This window comes from Ambystoma mexicanum, chromosome 4p (assembly GCF_040938575.1).
Source record: "Ambystoma mexicanum isolate Mex_15411 chromosome 4p, UKY_AmexF1_1, whole genome shotgun sequence".
NCBI classification, from domain to species: Eukaryota; Metazoa; Chordata; class Amphibia; order Caudata; family Ambystomatidae; genus Ambystoma; species Ambystoma mexicanum.
The window spans coordinates 221,265,981-221,290,131 of record NC_090927.1 but is presented as its reverse complement, the minus strand read 5'-3'; the positions used below and the strand labels follow the sequence as shown (position 1 = coordinate 221,290,131).

Sequence of the window (24,151 nt, the reverse complement as noted above, 5' to 3'; positions counted from 1 at the left end):
AAGGCATAAACCCCAAACGGCGCCCTCACTGCAGGGGATGCGGGCCTGGCGAGTGTAACGGGGGGGGGGGGGCACGGCCCACCCCGCAGGGTATGTAGGTCAAGCACCACAGTTCGGGGACTAAGTGTGTAGTGGCCCTGCAGGCTTCGGTGAGCTGCGGGGGGGCGGAGGAAGCAGGAGCAGGATGGCAGAGGCCCCAGGCAGCGCCCCCACCGCAGGAGATGCAGGCCTGAGGTGTCCAGTAAGAGGGATCCCACGGCCCTCTCCACAGGGCACCCAGGACGAGCCCCGCAGCTCGGGGCCAGAATGTGCAAAGGCCCCGCAATCCCCAACGAGCAGCAGGAGGGCTGGGGAAGCAGGAGCAGGATCCCTCCCCTGAGCCTCACCTTATCAGCGCAGTCCTCCGCGTCCGCCCAGGGCCTGCCAAACGGTGAAGGGGGCAGCTCCGGCCCTGGCAAGGAACGGAACAGGGTGTAGTACGCCCAGGGGGGACGGCCGCAGCTGGCGGCAAAGGTGCAATGCCCTGATCGGGCCGACAATAATCCAGCGGAGCCCCGGGGGTGGGGGGGGCAGGCGGAGCACACAGGAGGCGTGCCCCGTCCCGCGCTGTAGTGCAGTGCGACAGGTCGCTGGGAGAGGGAAACAGAGGCCAAGCTGCGGCTTCAGTAGGGCCGCAGGTCTCCGCAGCAGGGGGCCCATCCACAGGTCTCCAGAGTCGGTAGCATGCCGAAACTTCACAGGCTGCAGCCCCACAGCATAAGGCGGCAGCCCAGCTACAGGATGAGCATAGAAATTGCAGAAGTGCGCAGATATAAGCAGATGTCGGCCAGGCCCACACGGAGCTCAAGAGCTAAGCAGCCATCTTGGGCTGCGCCACCTACTTAAGTCTTGAGAGGCTGAACCTAGGTGATGCGCAAGGGTGTTTGGCAATGGGTCTTGCCAAACTCTCGAAGTATAGGCAGAGCAGTTAGGCACACTTGGGTGAGTAGTTCCCGCAAAATAAAGTTGCTCGGCATGGGAGTGAAGCGAAAAAGGGAGCCGGCCAGGATTCTTGGACATCAAATATGCTGGGGATCCAATTGGAGATTGGTGGGGAGAGCTGCAAAGAAATGGGACTTAATTACATTTGGAATAGCTTTAAACATGCCTCATCTGTGTCGCTAGGGCTCCCTTTTGAAGTGACGATTAGCATTTCATTTTGGGATGCAGTGCCTTGACACATTGTGCCCCCTACCCCTTTCAATCCAAGTGCACCTGATGGTCCCTGTTTTAAAGCTTTGGACTTTGCACTTATCTCCTTTTTTAGAAGCCTTTTCGAGGAAAGGCTTCTGTGTAAACTGGCTTGTCACAGCAGTCCTTTCAAGGGCCAATCACATCCTAGCAACAGGGAACGATGAGGCTCCATTCTTGACACAATGTCCCCTAGGGCCTCGACCACGTGGAAACAGACCCGCACATGATGATGATTTTTTGAACTGCACTTCCCCACTCAACAGCGATTTGCTCTCAAATGTCAAAGGAAGACCACACAGTAAATGTGCAACAAGAGACCATCAGTTTATTAAATCACAATACAGTAAACCGTATGGCCCCTGTGCGAGTGCTCAAGTGCTTATTTTGTTTTGCATTTGTCCTTTAAGATCATAGTCCATCCTGGCAAAGCTCCTGCTGGCCCATTGTTGATGCAGAAATTCATTTTTTAGGGTTCTTATGTTTAGGAAGAAAGCCCACTTTTTACCTCCTATGTTTTTGCTGGCTTTTGGACTTTTCTTCCAGCAAGGCTTAAAACAAAGCCTGACCGTATCGATTTTGGTACCCTGTAATGTCTCTAGAGGAGATACCTCTTCTGTTAGTGATGTGGCTAGGCTGACTGGATTTTATCTGGCTGCATAAAACCGTTCCACAGGGCAGACCGCATTTGACTTGACTGACACCCCCCCCCCAGTTCACATAATGGAGGTTGCCTTGGATACTTAAGGGGTGGTGGGGGTTCGCATGACTCCCTTAGAACTCTTTGTGTATGTGCGGCGCTGAGGTGGCCATGTTTTGGCACTGGATACCTATCCCAGGACTGCAGGCTGTAGTGAGCCTGAAACCAGTTCAATGTCGGATGCAGATACCATCGATGAGCTCTTCCTGACTGCATTGGGTGGCGGTGGAGGGGTGGGTGGGGGGTATGTCGGAGGAATGTTCTGCCAGTGACTTCATACCTTTTTGTATGAATTATGCTTGGTGTGTGATTGGATGCTGCCACCTGAGGGGACCAAAGCAGCACCCAACCCCCTGCCTCCGTCATCTTGTCTATTACTGGAACTCTGTACCTGGGTTCCTAGAAGTCCTGCTTAAGGAAGGGGTTCCTGGAAGTCCTGCTTGAGGAAGAACTGAGTCACTTCTACCATCCGTGTGTGCCACCAAAACCTGACGGTGACGCCCTACCTCTCTAGCTGACCAGTAGGAACCAACTGTGGCACTCTGTCCCTGTGGGAACCACTGGACCACAGCCACTGCTCAAAGGCAGCCTCTGAAGACCCCGACACTGCCTGCATCACTGGAACCGTAAGTGGGGAACTTTGCTTCCAGGAGGACTGTGTTGACCTGACCAAGGTTCTTCATCCCAGCACACTGGGCAAGTGCCCTGGTTCCTTCCCCTCCCTCAACCCCTGTCCGTGGAGAGGCTGCACGTGTTGGTGCTTCCTTCAATCCTGCAACTGCGCTGCTGATCTCCCGTGGCTTCTGACCATTGCATGGATTTCTTAAATGTGTTCTTACTTGGGTTTTCTCAAGCCAACCACATCCTCCATGGCCACCCTGTGGCCAAGGATGACTGGGTAACCCTGTATTGATGACCACAGCGTCTTCACCTTTGCGCTTTTCTGGGTCGGACATTTGACTAGAGAATTAATGACTTATTTCCCAATGGTCTTGTGGGAAGGGTGGGGTACCTCTCAGACTAGTCACTGGAACCCCCAGGTGTAGTCCTGGAACCCCGAGGTGTTCACGAACTTTCAGTGACGTCTAGAAACGACCTGCTGCATGACTGCTTCTTGGGAACCCCCAGGTGTTCACGAACTTTCAGTGACGTCTAGAAACGACCTGCTGCATGACTGCTTCTTGGGACCCAGTACAGCTCTGACTCTCCGGTGCTCCTGGTGAAGCGCTTATTTCTGCTTTCTTGGGCTCCCATAATCGCCAAGGGTCTAAAGTGGCTTGAACTCACTTATGCAGAAGGTAACTCTACCCCACCAAGACTGCCCCAAAAAAATGCACAACAGGTCTTCATCAGTCTCAATACTGTCTGATCTAGATGGGAATAGTGTTTGCCTTCTACTGCACTGCGAAGACCTTACCACTGTTTAACTTGTTAGATTGTGACACATCTTACAAGGTCCTCTTACTTGTATGCGAAGATCGCTTGCCTATCATCAGAACTATTTGGACTTTGATTTATTTTTTTGGTCTGTAACCCTAGTCTTTTGAAGTTCTGCCTGGATTGCCAAACGTCTTGCCACGAAGTATAACGCCTACTTGCTTCAGTTCCCAATGGCCTGCTCCGTTATAAAGTTTAGCTTTTATTGCAACTCATTGTACTTGCCTACCCCCTGCATGCATGGTGGTTGTATAGTAGACCAGTACAAAACTGCAGTGCTTTTGCCTCGACACCGGGGCCAGCCTCCAACTTGTTCTTGCTGCCTTTTCCATCTTTGGCGATATAAACAATGGTTATACCTCCTTGCCACTTAAAGTTGGCAGCTTTTGCTGCAGTCCAAATGCCATGAGGGCCATAGTCGATCAAAGTCGGGGAAGCCAATGTCAACCAGATTAGTGGTGATGTGTTGTACATGCAAGTATTACGTAATTTTAGTGTTTAGCTTTTTATTTTGTAGTTTAAAGCAAGATCATTAAAGTTCATGGTTTTGCTTGATTGACATGGGTGATTTGTGTGTGGTGTTTGTTTTTTATTTATTTTTTGTTATTCCCCCGTTGTACTTCCTGGTGTGTGGCACTATGTACTGTGACTATCGTAGTCCGTCCTCTTATCTAACAGAGCTTTGTATTTTAGGCCTACATATTCCAGCATGTAAAGAATAAAAAAACGGAGTGGGGGAGGGAGAAAACTGGAAGCTGGATGCATTTTTGGGGTACCATTGGGTACCGTTGTGGTCTTCGGCTGAAGTTCCTAAAATGGAGACCCAGTTTGTCAAATATTAGTTGGCTTTTACCCCACCCTGACGTGATTAGGGAAGGACCTTTTAGGGTGTGGTGGTGGGCAGAAAATTTTCAGTTGTAATAGTATGTGCTCATTGTTTTCATGTGATTGCGTTCTTCATGGGTGTAGAACGCTTGGAAACACCTGGCCCTGGAAAATGACTGGAGAGTGAAGCACTAGAAATCCACCCAGAACGTTTCTCTGAGAATGGAGGGACTTGGTGTACTGTGGCGTTTTAAGAACTAATTTGTTAGCTACCTGTCCCACCACAACAGTGGAGTAGCTTTGCTGAAAATGTTGGGGGGGACATGACATCTGAAGAAAAGGTGCCCCATTCAAATGAATAGGGACGAAATAGTGTGCCATGAAAGTTGTAGGGGTGGGGGGGACACAAACACCCCTGCCCCCCCCCCTAAAATTACGCCCATGCACCACAATGAACAATCCAATACTGCTTACTGCCTGGGGAGGGGTCGGCACATCGGATAACCTTCGATCAGGTAATTCATTTGGGTTTCCTTAAGTGCTAAATGTACTGCATTTTGACTTGCTCACTTAAAATGAGCATACTTCGCTCCCAGTTTCGTTGTGTTGCATCATTTTCAGAATTGTATAATGGTTTTTAGATGAAGATTTTTGTGTTTGAAGAATGCCATGTCATAAGCTAGTCTGCTACTGTAACACACCAGTTTGGTTTACTTCAATTATCTTTGTGTATTGCACAAACTATTCCCTTGTGCAACTAATGTTCCTCGATACTGACCCCCTGTCTGACACTGTCCTGTTCTTTTAGGCATTTGGGGCCGTTGAAGCAATATCTGATCGCATCTGCGTTCATTCTGCTGGGAAGATTAATGTGGAAATCTCATCTGAGGACTTGCTGTCCTGCTGTGGATTGGAATGTGGTATGGGGTATGTATTGGTGCATTCCGATGTGCATATTGACCAAGGAGGCACGTGTTCAGTCAGTTTGCAAGTCCCCTGAACCTTCTGCAATGCTTTTTAGCAACTTGATTTTGATTCCCATCCAGGTCTCACTGGGAACACAAGGTTTGTGCACCCCCCTGGGTCCCCTCACTTGTTGGCTGTATCATCCATGTGCCCTTTGTAAATCTGGGTAAGCAACCTGTGTCCCCGTTCCAGGCTTGTGGTAGTGATGCGTGAAATCTTGGTTTCCACAGAGTGTTTTGTGTTTATGGCTCGTCTCACAATTGTCTTGGATGGGGGGGGGGGTGTGGGGAGAGTAGTGACTGGAGAGGAAGCAGTGGTTGCAACAGGAGCAGCTAAATATAGTTTGCTTAACACTTCTTAGGTGAGCTCCTGGCTAGAACTTAAAGGGGATCTGAATAGGTATAGTGGGGATATCCTGTCTTAGTCCTCTGGAATTGACATCTGTGCAAAACGGTCTGTTGGGAGAATTTTCATTTCTGTGCTAATTCCCTTCAGCCTTAGAGACCCCCCTGCTCTCTTGTTGGACATTAAAACTGTTTAATTTTAACCCTGGAGTGAGACCTTTCTCCCCCTCTTGTGTTTTGACCTGATTTGGATTATGTGTTTCCTGTTTTTGGAGTCTGACACATGGGCATCTACTTTTTGTATGGCTGCCACACTGTACCTTCAGTGCAGTGTCACAGAGAAATCCTTTAGATTTCTTAAATACCTTGTCTTGTGTGAACTACTGTTCCCAAGACTAGTAAAGTAAAATAGACTTTACTTACCCTTTTCTCTTTGTAGGTCCAGCACACAGCATCTTGTGTGGAATGCCCAGTAGCCCCTTATCCTACATTATCATGTAACATTTTGTTAACCCTCACTACTTTAAATGGCTGGTGGCAGTGGTTTAACTATCCTACCATTCAGCTTTTCTACCGCATGCTTAATCCTCTGCTTCAGTACAGCACTCATGGGTGACCATTTTTGTCAAAATGTCCGTCTTCTTTTTTTTTGTTGCCATTTTCTGTTTGTGAGGTCTTTCTTGGGTTTTACTGTGCGTTGAACCAGGTTTGAGCCCTTTGTTCGTTTTGCCTTTGGCGGGCTTCAGCCCTGAAGCCCATCTCTGGCTCCAGTGTGTCTGGAATGGGAGAAACCTGCTTAAATAAAAGGCAAGCGCTTTGGAGCTACATCCAGAGTCTACCACTGGGAGAAATACCTGACGAAGAAAATGAACAAAGCCTGCTGCATCCTCATGAACCTTTGAATTGCCTGGTGAAACTCTGCTGCTGTGCTGCAACTCCTTTTTCAATTTGATAGAGAAGCTCCGGAAGGGACGTTGTCTTACCTTGGGTTAGTGGGACCAACTAACCTCAAGACTAACTCCAATGGACCATCTTCCCCCGACTGGTGGGTCGAGAAATCTATGGTAGAGTGCAACGTCTGAAATCCAGAAGCTCCAGGAGTCTCAGAAGAAACCCTCCAGAAGCAGGATGACCAGAGCTCTAGTCCCCTCACCAAGAGTGCAGGACCCAAAAAGTGAAGAAAGCCCCCGTTACCCAAGATCCGCAACAGTGCTGTTTACTAAGCGGTGAAAGCGCAAAGTGCTGCTGAACCAATAAGAGCCCATAGCTGCTGATGACCTCCAAGTGCCGCTGCAGGAGCCCTCCAGACGTCCCCATGACTTGAGGCTCAGGAACCCAGGGTCTGCATCGCTGCAACAGGACATAGTCCAGCGGGGCCACTCGTACTGCCTCACTGTCTTTTATTTTGGTATTGCATTAGCTTACTTTTAAGGTTGATTCTAACTCTTTGCACAGGCTTAATAGCTTGTGACCCTACGAGTGATTTCTACAAACTTTGCTAGACGTCTTAAGTGCCTCAACTCCATAAACTGTTTCAAATTGACTTTGGCTGTCCTGGCTCTCTGCAGACTCTTCTAGCCCTTTGACTTTGATATTGCTGTCCCTCATAGGTGGTAACTTGTTAAACCGTTATTGAATTCATTGGAAGATTTAGTTGTCCTCACGTATACTGAGAACCCGTTTAACCCATTTCTTCCTTAAACCTTTGCTTTCTTCAACTTCAGAATCTGGCAAGTATAACTAGTGTGATACATAAATGCCATTACTGTCCTTGAGTTCACCCCAGGGGTGTAGGAAGCGTATCCAAAGAGTATCCCCTAACTTGTCCTGAGTATGAATATTTTTTAAGTATTGTTACACAAATTGCCTTTTTTAAAGAATGCTTATTTAAAAATTGATAAATTTAAGAACTATAACCGAAAACTTCAGTGCAAGTGTATGAATTGTATTGCTACAGCTCACATTTACCCCTCTTGAGATGGGCCTAGCTGCTCAGTCCTAACAACTTGTGTACAGGCCTATACCAAAAGGTGGGCTACCTAATACCAAGCAGATGAGTGTTGTGTAGTCTGTGTGACTGCATCAATTCTTACATGACAGTCCACAAACGTTTGTATTTGGCGGCAGAGTAGCTGACCACTAAAAGATCGAGCTGTGGTTTTTGAAGGTTGAGCATCATCCCTTTTTTACTTTAATACATTTGTATAGCACGACCATGAACCCAAAGGCATGAGGGCACTACAGAACACAGATAACAAAAACAGGAAACATATTCATAATGTAGGGCTGAACGAGATTATATCACTGGCATATCGGTAGTTTAGTGGAACAGGTGGGTCTTTAATCTTTTTTTTTTTTTTAAAGAATTCTAAGGAGTCATGGATCTTTACTCCAGCGGGAGAGCGTTCCAGGCTCTAGGTCCATTGGAGAAGAAGGCTGAATTGGTTGTTCTGACAGTGTGGCACTTAGGTCAAATAACTTGTTTCTTCTATCTGAACCTAAGTGCTCTTGTGCTAGTTCTTATGGATAATAGCTGTTGTAAATATCCAGGCTTCTTCCCAGATCTGCACTTATGTACAATAGTCAGGGTGCGGAATAGAAATCTAGAGGCTACAGGCAACCAGTGAAGCTCGCGTCTCGCTGGTGTAACATGGTCTGCGTTTGAGTTTCATAACGGCTCTAATAGCTCCATTTTGGCAGATTTGCAGCCTATTACATTCAGATGTATTAATTCCCATATGAAGACTCGATCAGTAATCTATTTTAGAGCCTACTATTGCTCTCGCGATAGTTTCTGCATTGTCTTGTGAGATAAGAGGCCTTAGATGTGTGAGAAGCTTAATGTAGTATGCACATGATTAGACAATGCTACTGACATGCTGTTTCATAGACAAGTGTTGGTCAAAAGTCACTCCCAGGGTTTTTACTTTTTTTAGAGGTTTGATGGATTCTTCTCCCAGCTGGAAGTTGTTATACTGTGGACCAAGTTTAGTAATAGTATGCGGGGAGCCGACTACCAGTAGTTCAGGTTTGGATTTGTTCAGTGCTAACTTACTATGAACCATCCAGGTTTCAATTATAGTAAACTTTATTAATGGCAATTTCATCCAGTCTGTGGGACCCTTGAAGCGGGATTACACATTGAGTGTCATCCGCGTAGTTGGTAAATATGTTCTCATGGTCGAGCATTGCAAACAAAGGAGCCGTGAATATATTGTAAAAACAGGGGGAAGTGCAGGCACCCTAAGGAACACCACAGGTTGTAACAATAGACTCGGATTCGGCATTGCCTTGGAAGACTCTGCTAACTCGATTGTTGAGAAATGACAAAACCCATTTGCAAGCTAGTGGGGAGAAGTTGGCAACTTCAGACAACCTGGTGGCCATGATATCATGGTCCACCAGGTTGAAAGCCGCGGAGAGATCTAGCAGCATAAGTAGAGATGCCAACTTATTATCCATAAGTGCCATCAATTTGGACTTGAGCTCCAGAAGTGCGGTTTCGGTGCCACATCCAACTCGAAAACCCCACTGATGGTCATTAAGGATGGGGTATGTTTTTAGATGATCAGCAATTTGTATGTACACCACACGGTCCAGAATCTTAAGCAAGAATGCTGTGTTGGTGATAGGGTGATAATTGTTTGGCATGTCAACTGAGAGGCCAGGTTTTTTCAAAATTGGCATAACCCAGGATTTCTTAAGATCCTGAGGTACCGTGCCGGTAGATATAGAAGTATTGACAAATTGGCATATGGAAGTAATTAGGGAAGGGACACAGGTCTTAATTATCATAGTAGTGTGCATGTCATTTTTACATCTTGTGGGCTTAAATTGGGTGATAAGTTTCTAAGTCCTTTTTCTGGTATGGGGGGAGAGATTAAAGATAAAGATAGGAATCATTGATGCTCTCTGAAAGGACCATTCTGAAGGTGTAGTCCTAATGCATTTTAAGTTGTTACTTTTGGCTTGTTGCATAACGTTGCACCAAGTGACATCATCCGGGATGGATCTATCTGGGATGGTATGGTTAGCCCTTTCTTGTTCCTTCAGGATGCAAAAAAGCGCTTTAGTATTATGCTGGGCATTTTGTATTCTGTCATTAAAGCAGGATTTAGCTTTAGTAATAGCTTTTTTGTAAGTCGAGATGGAGGCTTTGTATTTGTTGAGAAGCAGTGGGGTACTATGCTTATGCAAATAATATGATTTGGTAGCGAGTGATTTCAACGATTGAAGCTCAGAGGTAAACCATAGATTGTTTAGTTTCAGTTTTAGTTGTTTTCATCTTTATAGGTGCAAGAATTTGAGCAACATTTTCTAAACTGGAGGAGATCCTTTTTTTTTTTCTAGGTTTTCCGGAGAGTCAAATATAGGGTCAGTTGTAATAAGAATTGATTCTACCTTATTCATCTTGATCTTTAAATTTTGATGCGGTACTTGTGTTTTTGACACTTACGTTTGATAGGAAAATCTACCAGAATTTCAAAGTGCACAAAATAGTGATCCGACCACGGGCAAGGCGAGAGTATTACATTATTAACATTGGTTTCATGGCTCGCAACCCAGTCTAGGATATGGCCCAAACTGTGTGGCCTCTTGAACCCATTGTATAAAACCTAATTCCTGTAGTGCTTTTTGCATTTCCAAGGCAATTTTGTCATCTTTATGGTTAAACCATAAAATGAAGTCGCCCAGAAGCAAATATTTTGTATTAGCTTTAATGGTGGCAAGTAGATAAGATGATAGATTTTTTACAAAATCGCTTGATATATGGGGGGGTTTGTATAATAGAAGGATATTTAAAGTGCTTTCTGCATTCAGCGTAGTTTTGATGGATAGAGAATCCACCCCATCCATTATAAATTCACTGCTTTCCCAGATATTAAAATCTAGTTTATGTATAATCGCGACACCCCCACCCTTACCATCCTTTCTATCGCATCTAATCATGCCATATCCTGAGGGGATAGCGAAGTTGAGCGATGGGCCAGCTGCTGAGTGTGCCCATGTCTCGGTGATGGCGCATATGTCTATATTCTGCTCCTCAATGTGAGTAGCAATCTGCACTGCATGTTTAACCAGTGACCTAGTGTTAATGAGTAGGGTTTTAATACGATTATGATGAATGATTAGTTTGCTTGAGTCTGATTTATGAGCTATATCTTCCTTAGGAGGAGAGTTGGTATAGGTATCTAGGGAGGTAGGAAGATGGTGGGAGTTAGTACTAGTTAGAACATTAGTACAAGGATTTCTTTGTATAATAGCAGTATCAGAATCTTGAATAGGTGTATTTTCAGCATCAGAAAAGGCAACAAGATTTTCTGGTGTATACATACTCCTGATGTCTGCTAATACAGCTTCTATATGCGTAACCTTCGCACTAATATGATCGGTAATGATATTATATTTCCGTAGCGTACCTTCAGCTGCCTCAATTGCAGCAAGAGCTTCCAGGATTCCCATGTCTACGTGTAGGTGCGGGACGACAGGAGCGCCAGCACAACCCGACGCGGCCTAGCGCAGACTAGGCTTGACCCGTGCGCGCAGGCGCGTTCACGCCAGGGTCGAAAAGAAATGTGCGTCACAGAACTAAAATTCTTGTAGGGAAATGTGGTTTAAATACCAAACAATACGAGCAGAGTGCGAGTAAATTCAGAATCACGTTCAAACACTCAAAGTACTTTTCGAAGTATGCTAAAGGTCAATTCCTAAAATATACACAGTCCTCTAACAGAGTAGGAACAGGCCAACAATTTAACTGACTAGCAGAAGTTAAAATGAATTTCAGTTTCGAATTATGCACAACCTAAAATATAAACAACAAAACACGTGAACCAGGAATAAAAGTAGTGAAACTGAAAAGCCATGATAGTGGGATTCAATCCCAAAGCACCTGAAAGGATATTGACACTGGGCTTCAACAAACCTTTGCTACAGTGATTATAGGCAACTCTTTATCTAGCAAAGACCAGTTTGCTCCATAACCTCTGCCTGGTGTTGCTACTCCAGTTGTGGCAGAAGCGGGTGCAGTTTTCTTTGAGAGGACTCTGGTACTATACACTTGTCATCTGGACTTGTATTGTGGGGCCCTGGTTCCATTGCTCTAGCTTGGTGACCTCTGGCTTACTCTGCAGATGTTGTGCTGTTGCACAACCTGTGTTAAATTGGATGAATGTAGTTCAGCAAGCGAGCAGCTGCATGACAGCAGACACCAAACCATCGTAATTTATGAGCTTGTCTTGCTGGAAAGAGCTTTGCCCGCTTGCAAACCGATAGCATTTTTTTTTTCTTGCCATTTTCCTTGTGATCCTTTTCATTCTAAATGGACACATCCACAAAGGTTTCTTGGGTGAGATTTTGTTCATATTTGGTGTGACCGTGAGGTTGACTCTTAGAATGGTGCGAATGAACACACGTCCACTCTGATTGGGAGGAAGAGGCTTCTACGAACTACTTCGTTTTGCTACCAGACCTGTTTCAATACAATAAACTAACTCCCTTAGCTCTTTAGGCCCATGTAATTGGGGCTTCTAGCATACCCTTTTTGCTCAGGAGCCTTGTCTGACCAAACGTTCGTTTGTAATCCTTGCTAGCATCTGATGCCTGTTGGGCAAGATTGTATGCAGTACCCTTTGGGAGACTACACCAACCTTGTCCTCCTGGCAATAGGAACCCAACCTTTGGTATAAGTCTGTACTACACAGGTTTGTAGTGTGGCTGAGCAGCTTATCTCAAGAGGGGAATGTGAGCTGTAATGGTAGAGGTCTACAATCACAAGTATTCAAATAAACTCGCACAAGGTTTCTTGGTAAAAAAACATATTAATTTATTTTCAGTACTTTACACTGTGTGCGTTTCTGAGGCATTTAAACTACTTTGAAGGAGGAGCAAAAAGGCGTAGTTTAATAAAAAGCTTAAGTTATTCTTAGACGGTGCAAATACCTGAGTTCACCCGAGGAGTCCATTCAATGCAAAAGGTTAGGCCAAAGTCAATGGGCTGAAGTCTTGTAATAGGGTAAAGCAGTTCTGGTAGTTAAACGGAAAAGTCTTTGCCAAAGTTCTCAGTAGTTCGTAAAAAGATTCATATGCTGGGTCACAAGCTATACTAGGCCTGCAAGTTGCCAAATTTTCAAGCACTTTCGCAGTGAGAGGTAAGTTCTCTCGGTCGGGTTTGCACAGTACCTTACAATGAAGAAAAAGATGCAGCTCAACACTTCTGTTCCTGCCAGTTGATGCAGATTTCGCTGTTCCTGAGCACCTCTTGTGGGGACAAGAGGGAGGATGTCCAGGGGGGGTGAGGAACAAGTTACTTACCTGTAACTGTTGTTCTCCAGCATGGGTCTGGCATGGATTCACATGCTCATGAATATTCCCCGTCGTCAGGCTGGGAATCCTCGGTAAAGAAAAAACCAGTATCAGTTTCGTTTCTGATCTGTCTTTCGTAGCAATAACCAATCACTGGTCTCTGCGTCATACTGACCACAGCCAATGACTGCCCTCTACCTAAGCACCGCCTCTGGCAGCCATCTTCAGATTTGGAAGCACGTGAAGTGGCAGTATGACCAAGTGAAGAGCCGCAGAGGGGTAGGCGGGAGGGTTCGCATGTGAATCCATGCCAGACCCATGCTGGAGAACAGTTACAGGTAAGTAACTTGTTCCTTCTCCAGCATGGGGTCTGGCATGGATTCACATGCTCATGAATAAAGAATACATAGCAGTACACACATGCACAACCACGGGAGGTGGCAAAGGCTCAACATTAAGCATTGCATCAAACTCAACATTAAGCATCTTACCTCCTCACCAGGCTCACCTCAGGCGAACAGGTTGCGCAGCACTGCTTGGCCGACCCTGGACTCCTCCCTGGAATCCCGATCGACGCAGTAGAACTTCGTGAAGGTGTGCGTCGACCTCCACGTAGCAGCCCTGCATATGTCCAGCAGGGGCACACCAGAAAGGAACGCTGTGGTAGCTGCGATCGCTCTGGTGGAATGGGCTCTCGGACGGCCGGGCAGCGGTCGGTTTGCCAACCGATGACAGTACATGATACAGCCGGAGAGCCATCTGGAAATGGAAGCCTTCGAGAGAGCCTTCCCCTGATTGACAGGTCCAAAGTTCACAAAGAGTTGTGACGTCTTCCGAAAACACTTCGTGCGGTCCACGTAGAACTTCAGCGCTCTAGCCACATCCAGCGAGTGCAAAGTCCTCTCAGCCGGCGACGAAGGCGACGGGAAGAATACAGGCAACACCAAGGGTTCGTTGAGGTGGAAGTCCGACGGTACCTTGGGCATGAAGGAGGGGTGCGTCCTGAGCACCACCCTCGTGTCGTGAAAAGTCAAGTACGGGGCCTTGCAGGAAAGGGCCTGGATCTCTCCCACCCGTCGTGCGGAGGTGATGGCCACAAGAAACGCTGTCTTCCACGACAAACTTCAACGGGGCCGAGTGCAGAGGCTCGAACGGAGGTCCCATGAGCTTGGTCAGCACCACGTTGAGCTCCCACGCCGGGGCCGGAGCCTTCACCGGCGGGAACGATCTGAACAGTCCCTTCATGAACTCTTTCACCAGACGATGAGACCACAAGGACGTCCGTCCCGTGGTCCTGGTGTATCGGGAGATCGCAGCCAGATGAATCTTGATGGACGCGTGTGCCAGTCCAGCATTGGCCAGCGTCAGCAGGTACGGCAGAACTTGGGGAGCCGTAATCCGTAGAGGGTTAATCTTCTGTGCGTGGCACCAGACAGAGAACCTCTTCCATTTGTGTCCGTAGCATTTAAGAGTCGAGGACGCCCTGGCCTTTGCAAGAACCTCTCTGCAGTCGGCCGGTATGTCGTATCCTCCAAACTCTAGCGCTGCAGGAGCCAGGCCTGCAAGTTCAGCGATTTCGGGTCCTGGTGGAGGATGGCGCCTCCTTCCCTGGAGAGCAGATCCGCGTCCACCGGCAGCTTGATTGGCGGGGACGCTGACAAATCCAGAAGGTCCGGGAACCATATCTGCCTCGGCCACGCAGGTGCGACGAGGATCATCCTGCACCGTGACCTCTTGAGCTGGTTGACGAGCCGGATTAGCAGTGGCAAAGGAGGGAACGCGTAGAGGAACAGGACCTCCCAGGGGAACGAGAAAGCATCGCCCATGCTCCTCGCCTGGGGAAACCTGCTGGCGAACCTCCGGCACTTGGAGTTCGTAGCCGTCGCGAACAGGTCGATCTGGGGAGTGCCCCACCGTCGGGAAGAGGCGATCCACTAGATCCTGCCGTAGTTCCCACTCGTGGCACGAGCGCAGCTCCCTGCTGAGTGAGTCGGCGATGGTGTTTTTTATCCCTGCCAGATGAAACGGCACCAGAAACATCCCTTGGGCGACTGCCCAATGCCACAGGTCCTGCGCCTCCTTGGACAGTGCTGGGGACCTGGTTCCGCCCTGTTTTCTGATGTAAAACATGGTGGTGGTGTTGTCGGTGAAGATCCTCACCACCTTGCCCTTGAGGGACGGAAGGAAGGACCTGAGGGCCCAAAACACTGCACGGAGCTCCAGGACGTTGATATGTAAAGATTTCTCCGTCGGGAGCCAAAGGCCCCTTGCGTGTAGATTTTCGGTGTGCGCTCCCCACCCTTCCAGGGAGGCATCCGTGGTCAGTGTCTCCTGGTGGGCTGGGGTCTGTAAGTCCATGCCCGCCGTCAAATGCGCGCGGGTGTCCCACCACCGGATCGCTCGTCGGAAACTCTCGTCGAGTGTGATCCTTTCCTCGAAGCTGCCCGTCGTTTGGATCCAGCGCGCGTCCAGGAACTCCTGCAACGGGCGCATCCGGAGCCTGCACATGGGAATGAGGTAGATGCAGGAAGCCATCATTCCGAGGAGGGACTTGATGGCCCTCACCTTGGCCGCGTCGGCCACCAACATCCGTTGCACCTTGCCCAGGATGGTCCTGGTCCTCTCCTCCGACGGGGAGGCCAGAAGGGACACTGTGTTGAGCCTCACTCCCAGAAACGGAGCGTCTTGCGCGGGTACCAGGTGGGATTTGGCGTAGTTCACGGAGAATCCCAGGTCCGTGAGAAGTTGGACGGTCCTTGCCGTGTGAACCACGGCGAGCTCCCTCGTCTTGGCTCGGATGAGCCAGTCGTCCAGGTAGGGGTAGACGTGGATCCCCTCGCGGCGCGGCTGCGCCGCCACCGGTGCGAGGCACTTGGTGAACACCCTGGGTGCCGACCGTAGACCGAAGGGGAGGGCTTTGAACTGGTAATGACGCCCTTGGACCACAAACCTGAGGAATTTTCGGTGCCCTTTTAGGATGGGAATATGGAAGTAGGCATCCTCCAAATCCAACGACGACAGGAAGTCTCCTTCCTCCAGCTGACCCAGGACGTGCTGGAGGGTGACCATCCGAACCTTTTGCGCCTTGATGAACTTGTTCAGACGTCGCAGGTCCAGGATGGGGCGCCATCCCCCCGTCTTCTTCTTCACGAGGAAGTATCTCGAGTACACTCCGGAGCCCCGAAGCCTCTTTGGGACGAGTTCGATGGCGCCCTTCCTGAGCATCGCCTTTACCTCCAGGAGAAGTTGAGGGACGTGAAGTTCTTTCCTGGCCACGGGGGGGACGCGTGGACACCTTCTTTGAAACTCGAGCGCGTGGCCCCGGGCCAAGGCGTCCAGCACCCAACGGTCGGTGGAGATGGACTCCCACACGCTGACGAAGCTCGCCAGCCGGCCTCCCACCGGGGTGCTTCGGTGGGGGCCCGACCCCACGGTCGGTTCAATCCTGCTTGGACGAGGCTTTGCTGCCTCGACCTCCTTGGCGACGACGGCGGAGTCCGCCAGACTTGCCTCGTCCTCTGTAGGCCTCCTGAGACGACGAGCGGGCCGCTTGACGGTAGGTGGAGAAACCGGAACCTTTGGAGGCGCCCTTGCCTCCGCTGCTCCGAAAGGGCGTCCGTCGTTGCTGCAGAACTCCAAGGGCCCGGGCCGTCTCAGTGTCCGCTTTAATGGCCTGAAGGGAATCGTCCACTGTTTTCCCAAACAGGTTGTTCCCATCGAAGGGCATGTCCAGGACTCTGGTCTGAACGTCTTGGCGGAAGTCCGTAGCCTTGAGCCATCCACGCCGCCTAAGGCAAACGCCGTTGCCCAACTGGCGGAACCCAGTGTCGGCGATGTCCGTCGCAACGGTAATGGCGTGGTCCGAAGCCACCTCACCTTCCTGCAGGATCTCCAGGGCCTCTGTCCTCTTGTCGTCCGGCAGGAAGTCCAGCAGGGGAGCCAGTTTGTACCAGAGCTCCCTGTCGTAGCGGGCCACGATAGCCAAGGCGTTGGCCGCTTTAATCGTCGTCGCTGCCGACGAGATGACTCTGCGTCCCATAGCGTCCAATTTCTTTCCCTCACCGTCCGGTGGGGAAGTCGATGTGGAGGCCGCACCCCCCCCCCCCCGCTTTCTTCCTGGCCGCCGCGGAGACGACGGAGTCCGGGGTAGGCTGCGCCCGGAGGCACAGGGGGGCCGTGTCCGGGACCCGGTACTTCTTCTCGTACCGGTCTCTTCTAGCTGGTGTCGTGGAAGGGTTCTTGAGGAGGGTGAGGCCCTCATCCCAAATGTCGTCCAATAGAGGCACTGAGAGGACCGTCTTCCTCTTGGCATCGCGCCGCTGGTAAAGGAAACCTTCCTTCTTCTTCTCCTCAGGGCAGAGTTGAAAAAGCTCGGATGCCCTGGAGATCATGGAGTGGAACGATCCAATCTCGTCGGGCGGAGAAGCCCTGGTGGGAGGCGACGATGGTACATCCTCGTCGTATACCTCGTCGTCCGTACCCGTCGCTGCCGTGTCAGTCCCTGTATCATCCCCTCGGGTGGACGGGGAGGAGGGCTGGAAGGGGCGCGACGGCTGAAAAGGAGGCGGAGGGTGGATCCTTCTTTTCTTGGTAGGGGGAACACCAGAAGGTCCCGGTTCTGGGTCCCCCGACGGGAGAGGTTCCGTCGGCAACGGTAGTCTCGTCCTTATCTCTGAGCATAAGGACTGTATAGCCAACAAAATGGCCGCCGAGTTGTCTCGCGGCGCTGGCAGAGGGGAATCCGACGGGCGATCAGGGACCCCGTCGGTACCCTCGACGATGTCGTCGTCACCTGCGTCAGGATCCATCCCGACGGGTCGGTCTTCTTCCACGCCGAGGTCGTGGCTTAAGACTTCAACCAGCTCCTCCTCCGAGGTTGAGGCCGAATCTACGACGACGCCCTGCCCCCCCTTTTTCTTCCCCACGGGGGATTTCACGGGGGTCCTATCGATGGGCACAAAAGATGACTCCCTCCGAGGTGGCAGGGAGACTCTGAGCCCCGAGGTCGCCACCACTGGTGTAGCCTGCCCAGGCTGAGCCAGGGCCGCCGTGACAGTCTCGATAGAGGGCTTGGCCGGATGGATTAAGGCCTTCACCACCTTAGGTGCGCTCACCGCCTTATCCTTGAGGGGGGGGACACCGCCTCGCTCCCCCTCCGATGGGGCCTTCGAGCTCGACCGGGGCCTCTCCAGGAGCTTCGCCGGGTGCTCGGCCTTCCTCTTACCCGACCCAGAGCGTTGGCTCGTGGTTGATGGTGCCGGGGAGGGTGTGCCCTGCCTGGCGACCGTAGAGCCCGACCGTTCGGCGCTCCCGGTGCCAGCGGACTCGCGGTGCTTGGCCTTATGTTGGACCCCCGTCGCCGGGGCGTCCTCAAAGGACTTAGAAGACCGCTCAGATTTCTTCTTCTTCTTCTCGCCGGACGGGCTCTTCCCTTCTAGCCAGTTGGCGAGACGTTGATGGCGGTCCTTCATGGTCCGCTCCGACATGTTGCCGCAAAACGCACAGTCCTTCTCCACGTGCGTCTTGTCCTCATGTAGGCAGTAGAGACAAAAGGAGTGTTCGTCCTCCTTGAAGACGTTCTGCAGCTGGCATCCAGGGCAGACCCTGAACAGCTTTCCGGGCGTCGAGCTTCCCTTCTCCTGGGCCATGACCGGGCCTGAGAAACTTCTGGAGTCCTCCAAAAGCGTAGCTCGACGAATCTTCACCCTTGAGGGGCGCAGACGAATCCGACACGGGTCCCCGTTGATCGGATAGTGAGTCGGTGGAGCTTGAGGCTCTTTTGACCGAAAAAACGAAGTTTTTGAGAAAAAAACGTGAAAAAATAGCACTAACGTTCGAGAGCAATAGCACGAGGATCCCAACACATGAACGTGCGGTAAAAATCTGAAGATGGCTGCCAGAGGCGGTGCTTAGGTAGAGGGCAGTCATTGGCTGTGGTCAGTATGACGCAGAGACCAGTGATTGGTTATTGCTACGAAAGACAGATCAGAAACGAAACTGATACTGGTTTTTTCTTTACCGAGGATTCCCAGCCTGACGACGGGGAATATTCATGAGCATGTGAATCCATGCCAGACCCCATGCTGGAGAAAGGGGTGTACTCCTGCACTGGTCAAAAATCTGGCAAAAGTTCAATTCCGATAGCTGTAGACCAGCACACAAACTGGTGTCCCACTCCCTGGTTATTCGGTTTCCTGTAGCACTATAAACCACCTCCGAGAATGGTATCCAGGTGTCTTAGTGTCGAGTTGATTGATCCCACCAACTCAAAAGAAGTAGTCGTCCTTGCAGGGGCTTCTCTGTCGAGGTGAACTTGGTGATTCGGACCAGCAGCAGGGCTTAATCGGGCAATCCAACGGTCCAGGAGTTGCAGCAGCCATCCTCTTCAAGCTCGTCTTTGGTTCTTTCGGTCCAGTGGTTGACTCTGCCTTCCAAGCTGAGAGACTCGCCTTTTCAGTTCTCTCCCATTAATTCCAGCCTAGCTGTCACTCAACCCAGCAGGGTGGCTGTCCTTGCTGGGCAGTTAGCCAGCCAATCATGTCAGTGCATTTGGGTCTCCTAGGAGACTAAGCACAGGGAGTTCTGAGCACCTCACTTCCTGCCCACCGCAGGCACTCGGGCTCCAGAGTCCTGAAGGCCACCAAAGGCGTAGGAACAAAGGGACCAAACCTAGTTTGGCACGCAGAGACGACTCTAGAAGGACATTTCCAAAAAAACAGCAAAAAAAGACCTGGACCTGTTTAAACAAAGAGGGCTCAGACGCCATCTTGAAAAACATGGCCCCTGCGATTTTTCATTACCAGTGTTCGTGGTCGGGAATAATCATGGTAGTTTGTTGTAAAACCACTGCCACCAGCCATATTGAGGAAAGGTTAGCATTTGACTGCTACATGAGTTTCTAGACACGAGTGGGGATACTAGGTAACCATCCAGCACTCAATTGTAAGATGGGGTGTGCTGGGTCTAGGAATTTAAAGACTAAAGTCAATTTCACTTTACTTTCTCTGGGGAACAGTTTATCCGCAGAGAAGGTATTTAAACCTTGGCACAGCTTAAAAGGCTTCCCTGTGTCACTGCACTGAGGGTGCTGTGTGACACAAATGAAAAGGAACAAGTTACTTACCTGTAACTGTTGTTCTCCAGCATGGGTCTGGCATGGATTCACATGCTCATGAATATTCCCCGTCGTCAGGCTGGGAATCCTCGGTAAAGAAAAAACCAGTATCAGTTTCGTTTCTGATCTGTCTTTCGTAGTAATAACCAATCACTGGTCTCTGCGTCATACTGACCACAGCCAATGACTGCCCTCCACCTAAGCACCGCCTCTGGCAGCCATCTTCAGATTTGGAAGCACGTGAAGTGGCAGTATGACCAAGTGAAGAGCCGCAGAGGGGTAGGCGGGAGGGTTCGCATGTGAATCCATGCCAGACCCATGCTGGAGAACAACAGTTACAGGTAAGTAACTTGTTCCTTCTCCAGCATGGGGTCTGGCATGGATTCACATGCTCATGAATAAAGAATACATAGCAGGACACACATGCACAACCACGGGAGGTGGCAAAGGCTCAACATTAAGCAGTACATCAAACTCAACATTAAGCATTTTACCTCCTCACCAGGCTCACCTCAGGCGAACAGGTTGCGCAGCACTGCTTGGCCGACCCTGGATTCCTCCCTGGAATCCCGATCGACGAAGTAGAATTTCGTGAAGGTGTGCGTCGACCTCCACGTAGCAGCCCTGCATATGTCCAGCAGGGGCACACCAGAAAGGAACGCCGTAGTAGCTGCGATCGCTCTGGTGGAATGGGCTCTCAGACGGCCAGGCAGCGGTCGGTTTGCCAACCGATGACAGTACATGATACAGCCGGAGAGCCATCTGGAAATGGAAGCCTTCGAGAGAGCCTTCCCCTGATTGACAGGCCCAAAGTTCACAAAGAGTTGTGACGTCTTCCGAAAACACTTTGTGCGGTCCACGTAGAACTTCAGCGCTCTAGCCACATCCAGCGAGTGCAAAGTTCTCTCAGCCGGCGACGAAGGCGACGGGAAGAACACAGGCAACACCAAGGGTTCGTTGAGATGGAAGTCCGACGGTACCTTGGGCATGAAGGAGGGGTGCGTCCTGAGCACTACCCTCGTGTTGGGAAAAGTCAAGTACGGGGCCTTGCATGAAAGGGCCTGGATCTCTCCCACCCGTCGTGCGGAGGTGATGGCCACAAGAAACGCTGCTTTCCACGACAGAAACTTCAACGGGGCCGAGTGCAGAGGCTCGAACGGAGGTCCCATGAGCTTGGTCAGCACCACGTTGAGCTCCCACGCCGGGGCCGGAGCCTTCACCGGCGGGAACGATCTGAACAGTCCCTTCATGAACTCTTTCACCAGACGATGAGACCACAAGGACGTCCGGCCCGTGGTTCTGGTGTATCGGGAGATCGCAGCAAGATGAATCTTGATGGACGCGTGTGCCAGTCCAGCTTTGGCCAGCGTCAGTAGGTACGGCAGTACCTGGGGAGCCGTAATCCGTAGAGGGTTAATCTTCTGTGCGTGGCACCAGACAGAGAACCTCTTCCATTTGTGTCCGTAGCATTTAAGAGTCGAGGACGCCCTGGCCTTTGCAAGAACCTCTCTGCAGTCGGCCGGTATGTCGTATCCTCCAAACTCTAGCGCTGCAGGAGCCAGGCCTGCAAGTTCAGCGATTTCGGGTCGTGGTGGAGGATGGCGCCTCCTTCCCTGGAGAGAAGATCCGCGTCCACCGGCAGCTTGATTGGCGGGGACGCTGACAAGTCCAGAAGGTCCGGGAACCATATTTGCCTCGGCCACGCAGGTGCGACGAGGATCATCCTGCACCGTGACCTCTTGAGCTGGTTGACGAGCCGGATTAGCAGTGGCAAAGGAGGGAACGCGTAGAGGAACAGGCCCTCCCAGGGGAACGAGAAGGCATCGCCCATGCTCCTCGCCTGGGGAAACCTGCTGGCGAACCTCCGGCACTTGGAGTTCGTCGCCGTCGCGAACAGGTCGATCTGGGGTGTGCCCCACCGTCGGAAGAGGCGATCCACTAGATCCTGCCGTAGTTCCCACTCGTGGCACGAGCGCAGCTCCCTGCTGAGTGAGTCGGCGATGGTGTTTTTTATCCCTGCCAGATGAAACGGCACCAGAAAAATCCCTTGGGCGACGGCCCAATGCCACAGGTCCTGCGCCTCCTTGGACAGCGCTGGGGACCTGGTTCCGCCCTGTTTCCTGATGTAAAACATGGTGGTGGTGTTGTCGGTGAAGATCCTCACCACCTTGCCCTTGAGGGACGGAAGGAAGGACCTGAGGGCCCAGAACACTGCACGGAGCTCCAGGACGTTGATATGGAGGGACTTCTCCGTCGGGAGCCAAAGGCCTTTCGCGTGCAGATTTTCGGTGTGCGCTCCCCACCCTTCCAGGGAGGCATCGGTGGTCACTGTCTCCTGGTGATCTGGGGTCTGGAAGTCCATGCCCGCCGTCAGATGCGTGCGGCTGCCCCACCACCGGACTGCTCGGCGGAAACTCTCGTCGAGTGTGATCCTCTCCTCGAAGCTGCCCGTCGTTTGGATCCAGCGCGCGTCCAGGAACTCCTGCAACGGGCGCATCCGGAGCCTGCACATGGGAATGAGGTAGATGCAGGAAGACATCATTCCGAGGAGGGACTTGATGGACCTCACCTTGGCCGCGTCGGAAACCAACATCCGCTGTACCTTGCCCAGGATGGACCTGGTCCTTTCCTCCGACGGGGAGGCCAGAAGAGACACTGTGTCGAGCTTCGCTCCCAGAAACAGTGCGTTTTGCGCGGGTACCAGGTGAGACTTGGCGTAGTTCACGGAGAATCCCAGGTCCGTGAGAAGTCGGACGGTCCTTGCCGTGTGATCCAGGGCGAGCTCCCTCGACTTGGCTCGGATGAGCCAGTCGTCCAGGTAGGGGTAGACGTGGATCCCCTCGCGGCGCAGCTGCGCCGCCACCGGTGCAAGGCACTTGGTGAATACCCTGGGTGCCGACCGTAGTCCGAAGGGGAGGGCTTTGAACTGGTAATGACGCCCTTGGACCACAAACCTGAGGAATTTTCGGTGCCCCTTTAGGATGGGAATATGGAAGTAGGCATCCTCCAAATCCAACGACGACAGGAAGTCTCCTTCCTCCAGCTGACCCAGGACGTGCTGGAGGGTGACCATCCGGAACTTTTGCGCCTTGATGAACTTGTTCAGACGTCGCAGGTCCAGGATGGGGCGCCATCCCCCCGTCTTCTTCTTCACGAGGAAGTATCTCGAGTAAACTCCGGAGCCCCGAAGTCTCTTTGGGACGAGTTCGATGGCGCCCTTCCTCAGCATCGCCTTTACCTCCAGGAGAAGTTGAGGGACGTGAAGTTCTTTCCTGGCCACGGGGGGGACGCGCGGACACCTTCTTTGAAATTCGAGCGCGTGGCCCGGGCCAAGGCGTCCAGCACCCAACGGTCGGTGGAGATGGACTCCCACACGCTGACAAAGCTCGCCAGCCGGCCTCCCACCGGGGTGCTTCGGTGGGGGCCCGACCCCACGGTCGGTTCAATCCTGCTTGGACGAGGCTTTGCCGCCTCGACCGGAGTCCGCCAGACTTGCCTCGTCCTCTGTAGGCCTCCTGAGACGACGAGCGGGCCGCTTGACGGTAGGTGGAAAAACCGCCGCCGGAACCTTTGGAGGCGCCCTTGCCTCCGCTGCTCCGAAAGGGCGTCCGTCGTTGCTGCAGAACTCCCAGGGCCCGGGACGTCTCAGTGTCCGCTTTAATGGCCTGAAGGGAATCGTCCACTGTTTTGCCAAACAGGTTGTCCCCATCGAAGGGCATGTCCAGGACTCTGGTCTGAACGTCTTGACGGAAGTCCGTAGCCTTGAGCCATCCACGCCGCCTAAGGCAAACGCCGTTGCCCAACTGCCGGAACCCAGTGTCGGCGATGTCCGTCGCGACGGTAATGGCGTGGTCCGAAGCCACCTCACCTTCCTGCAGGATCTCCAGGGCCTCTGTCCTCTTGTCGTCCGGCAGGAAGTCCAGCAGGGGAGCCAGTTTGTACCAGAGCTCCCTGTCGTAGTGGGCCACGATAGCCAAGGCGTTGGCCGCTTTAATCGTCGTCGCTGCCGACGAGATGACTCTGCGTCCCATAGCGTCCAATTTCTTTCCCTCACCGTCCGGTGGGGAAGTCGATGTGGAGGCCGCACCCCCCCCCCCCCCTGCTTTCTTCCTGGCCGCCGCGGAGACGACGGAGTCCGGGGTAGGCTGCGCCCGGAGGCACAGGGGGGCCGTGTCCGGGACCCGGTACTTCTCGTACCGGTCTCTTCTAGCTGGCGTCGTGGAAGGGTTC

General features: G+C 51.6%; 1 protein-coding gene across 1 annotated transcript in view; it reads left to right on the top strand.

Moving 5' to 3' along the window:
- CTSB (cathepsin B) overlaps window positions 1–24,151 on the top strand; it is a 116,644-nt gene that overhangs the window by 20,260 nt on the left and 72,233 nt on the right. Inside the window, exon 5 of the mRNA XM_069605737.1 lies at window positions 5,001–5,119. Coding sequence (XP_069461838.1) covers window positions 5,001–5,119 — 119 coding nt within the window. The remainder of the gene's footprint in view (window positions 1–5,000; window positions 5,120–24,151) is intronic.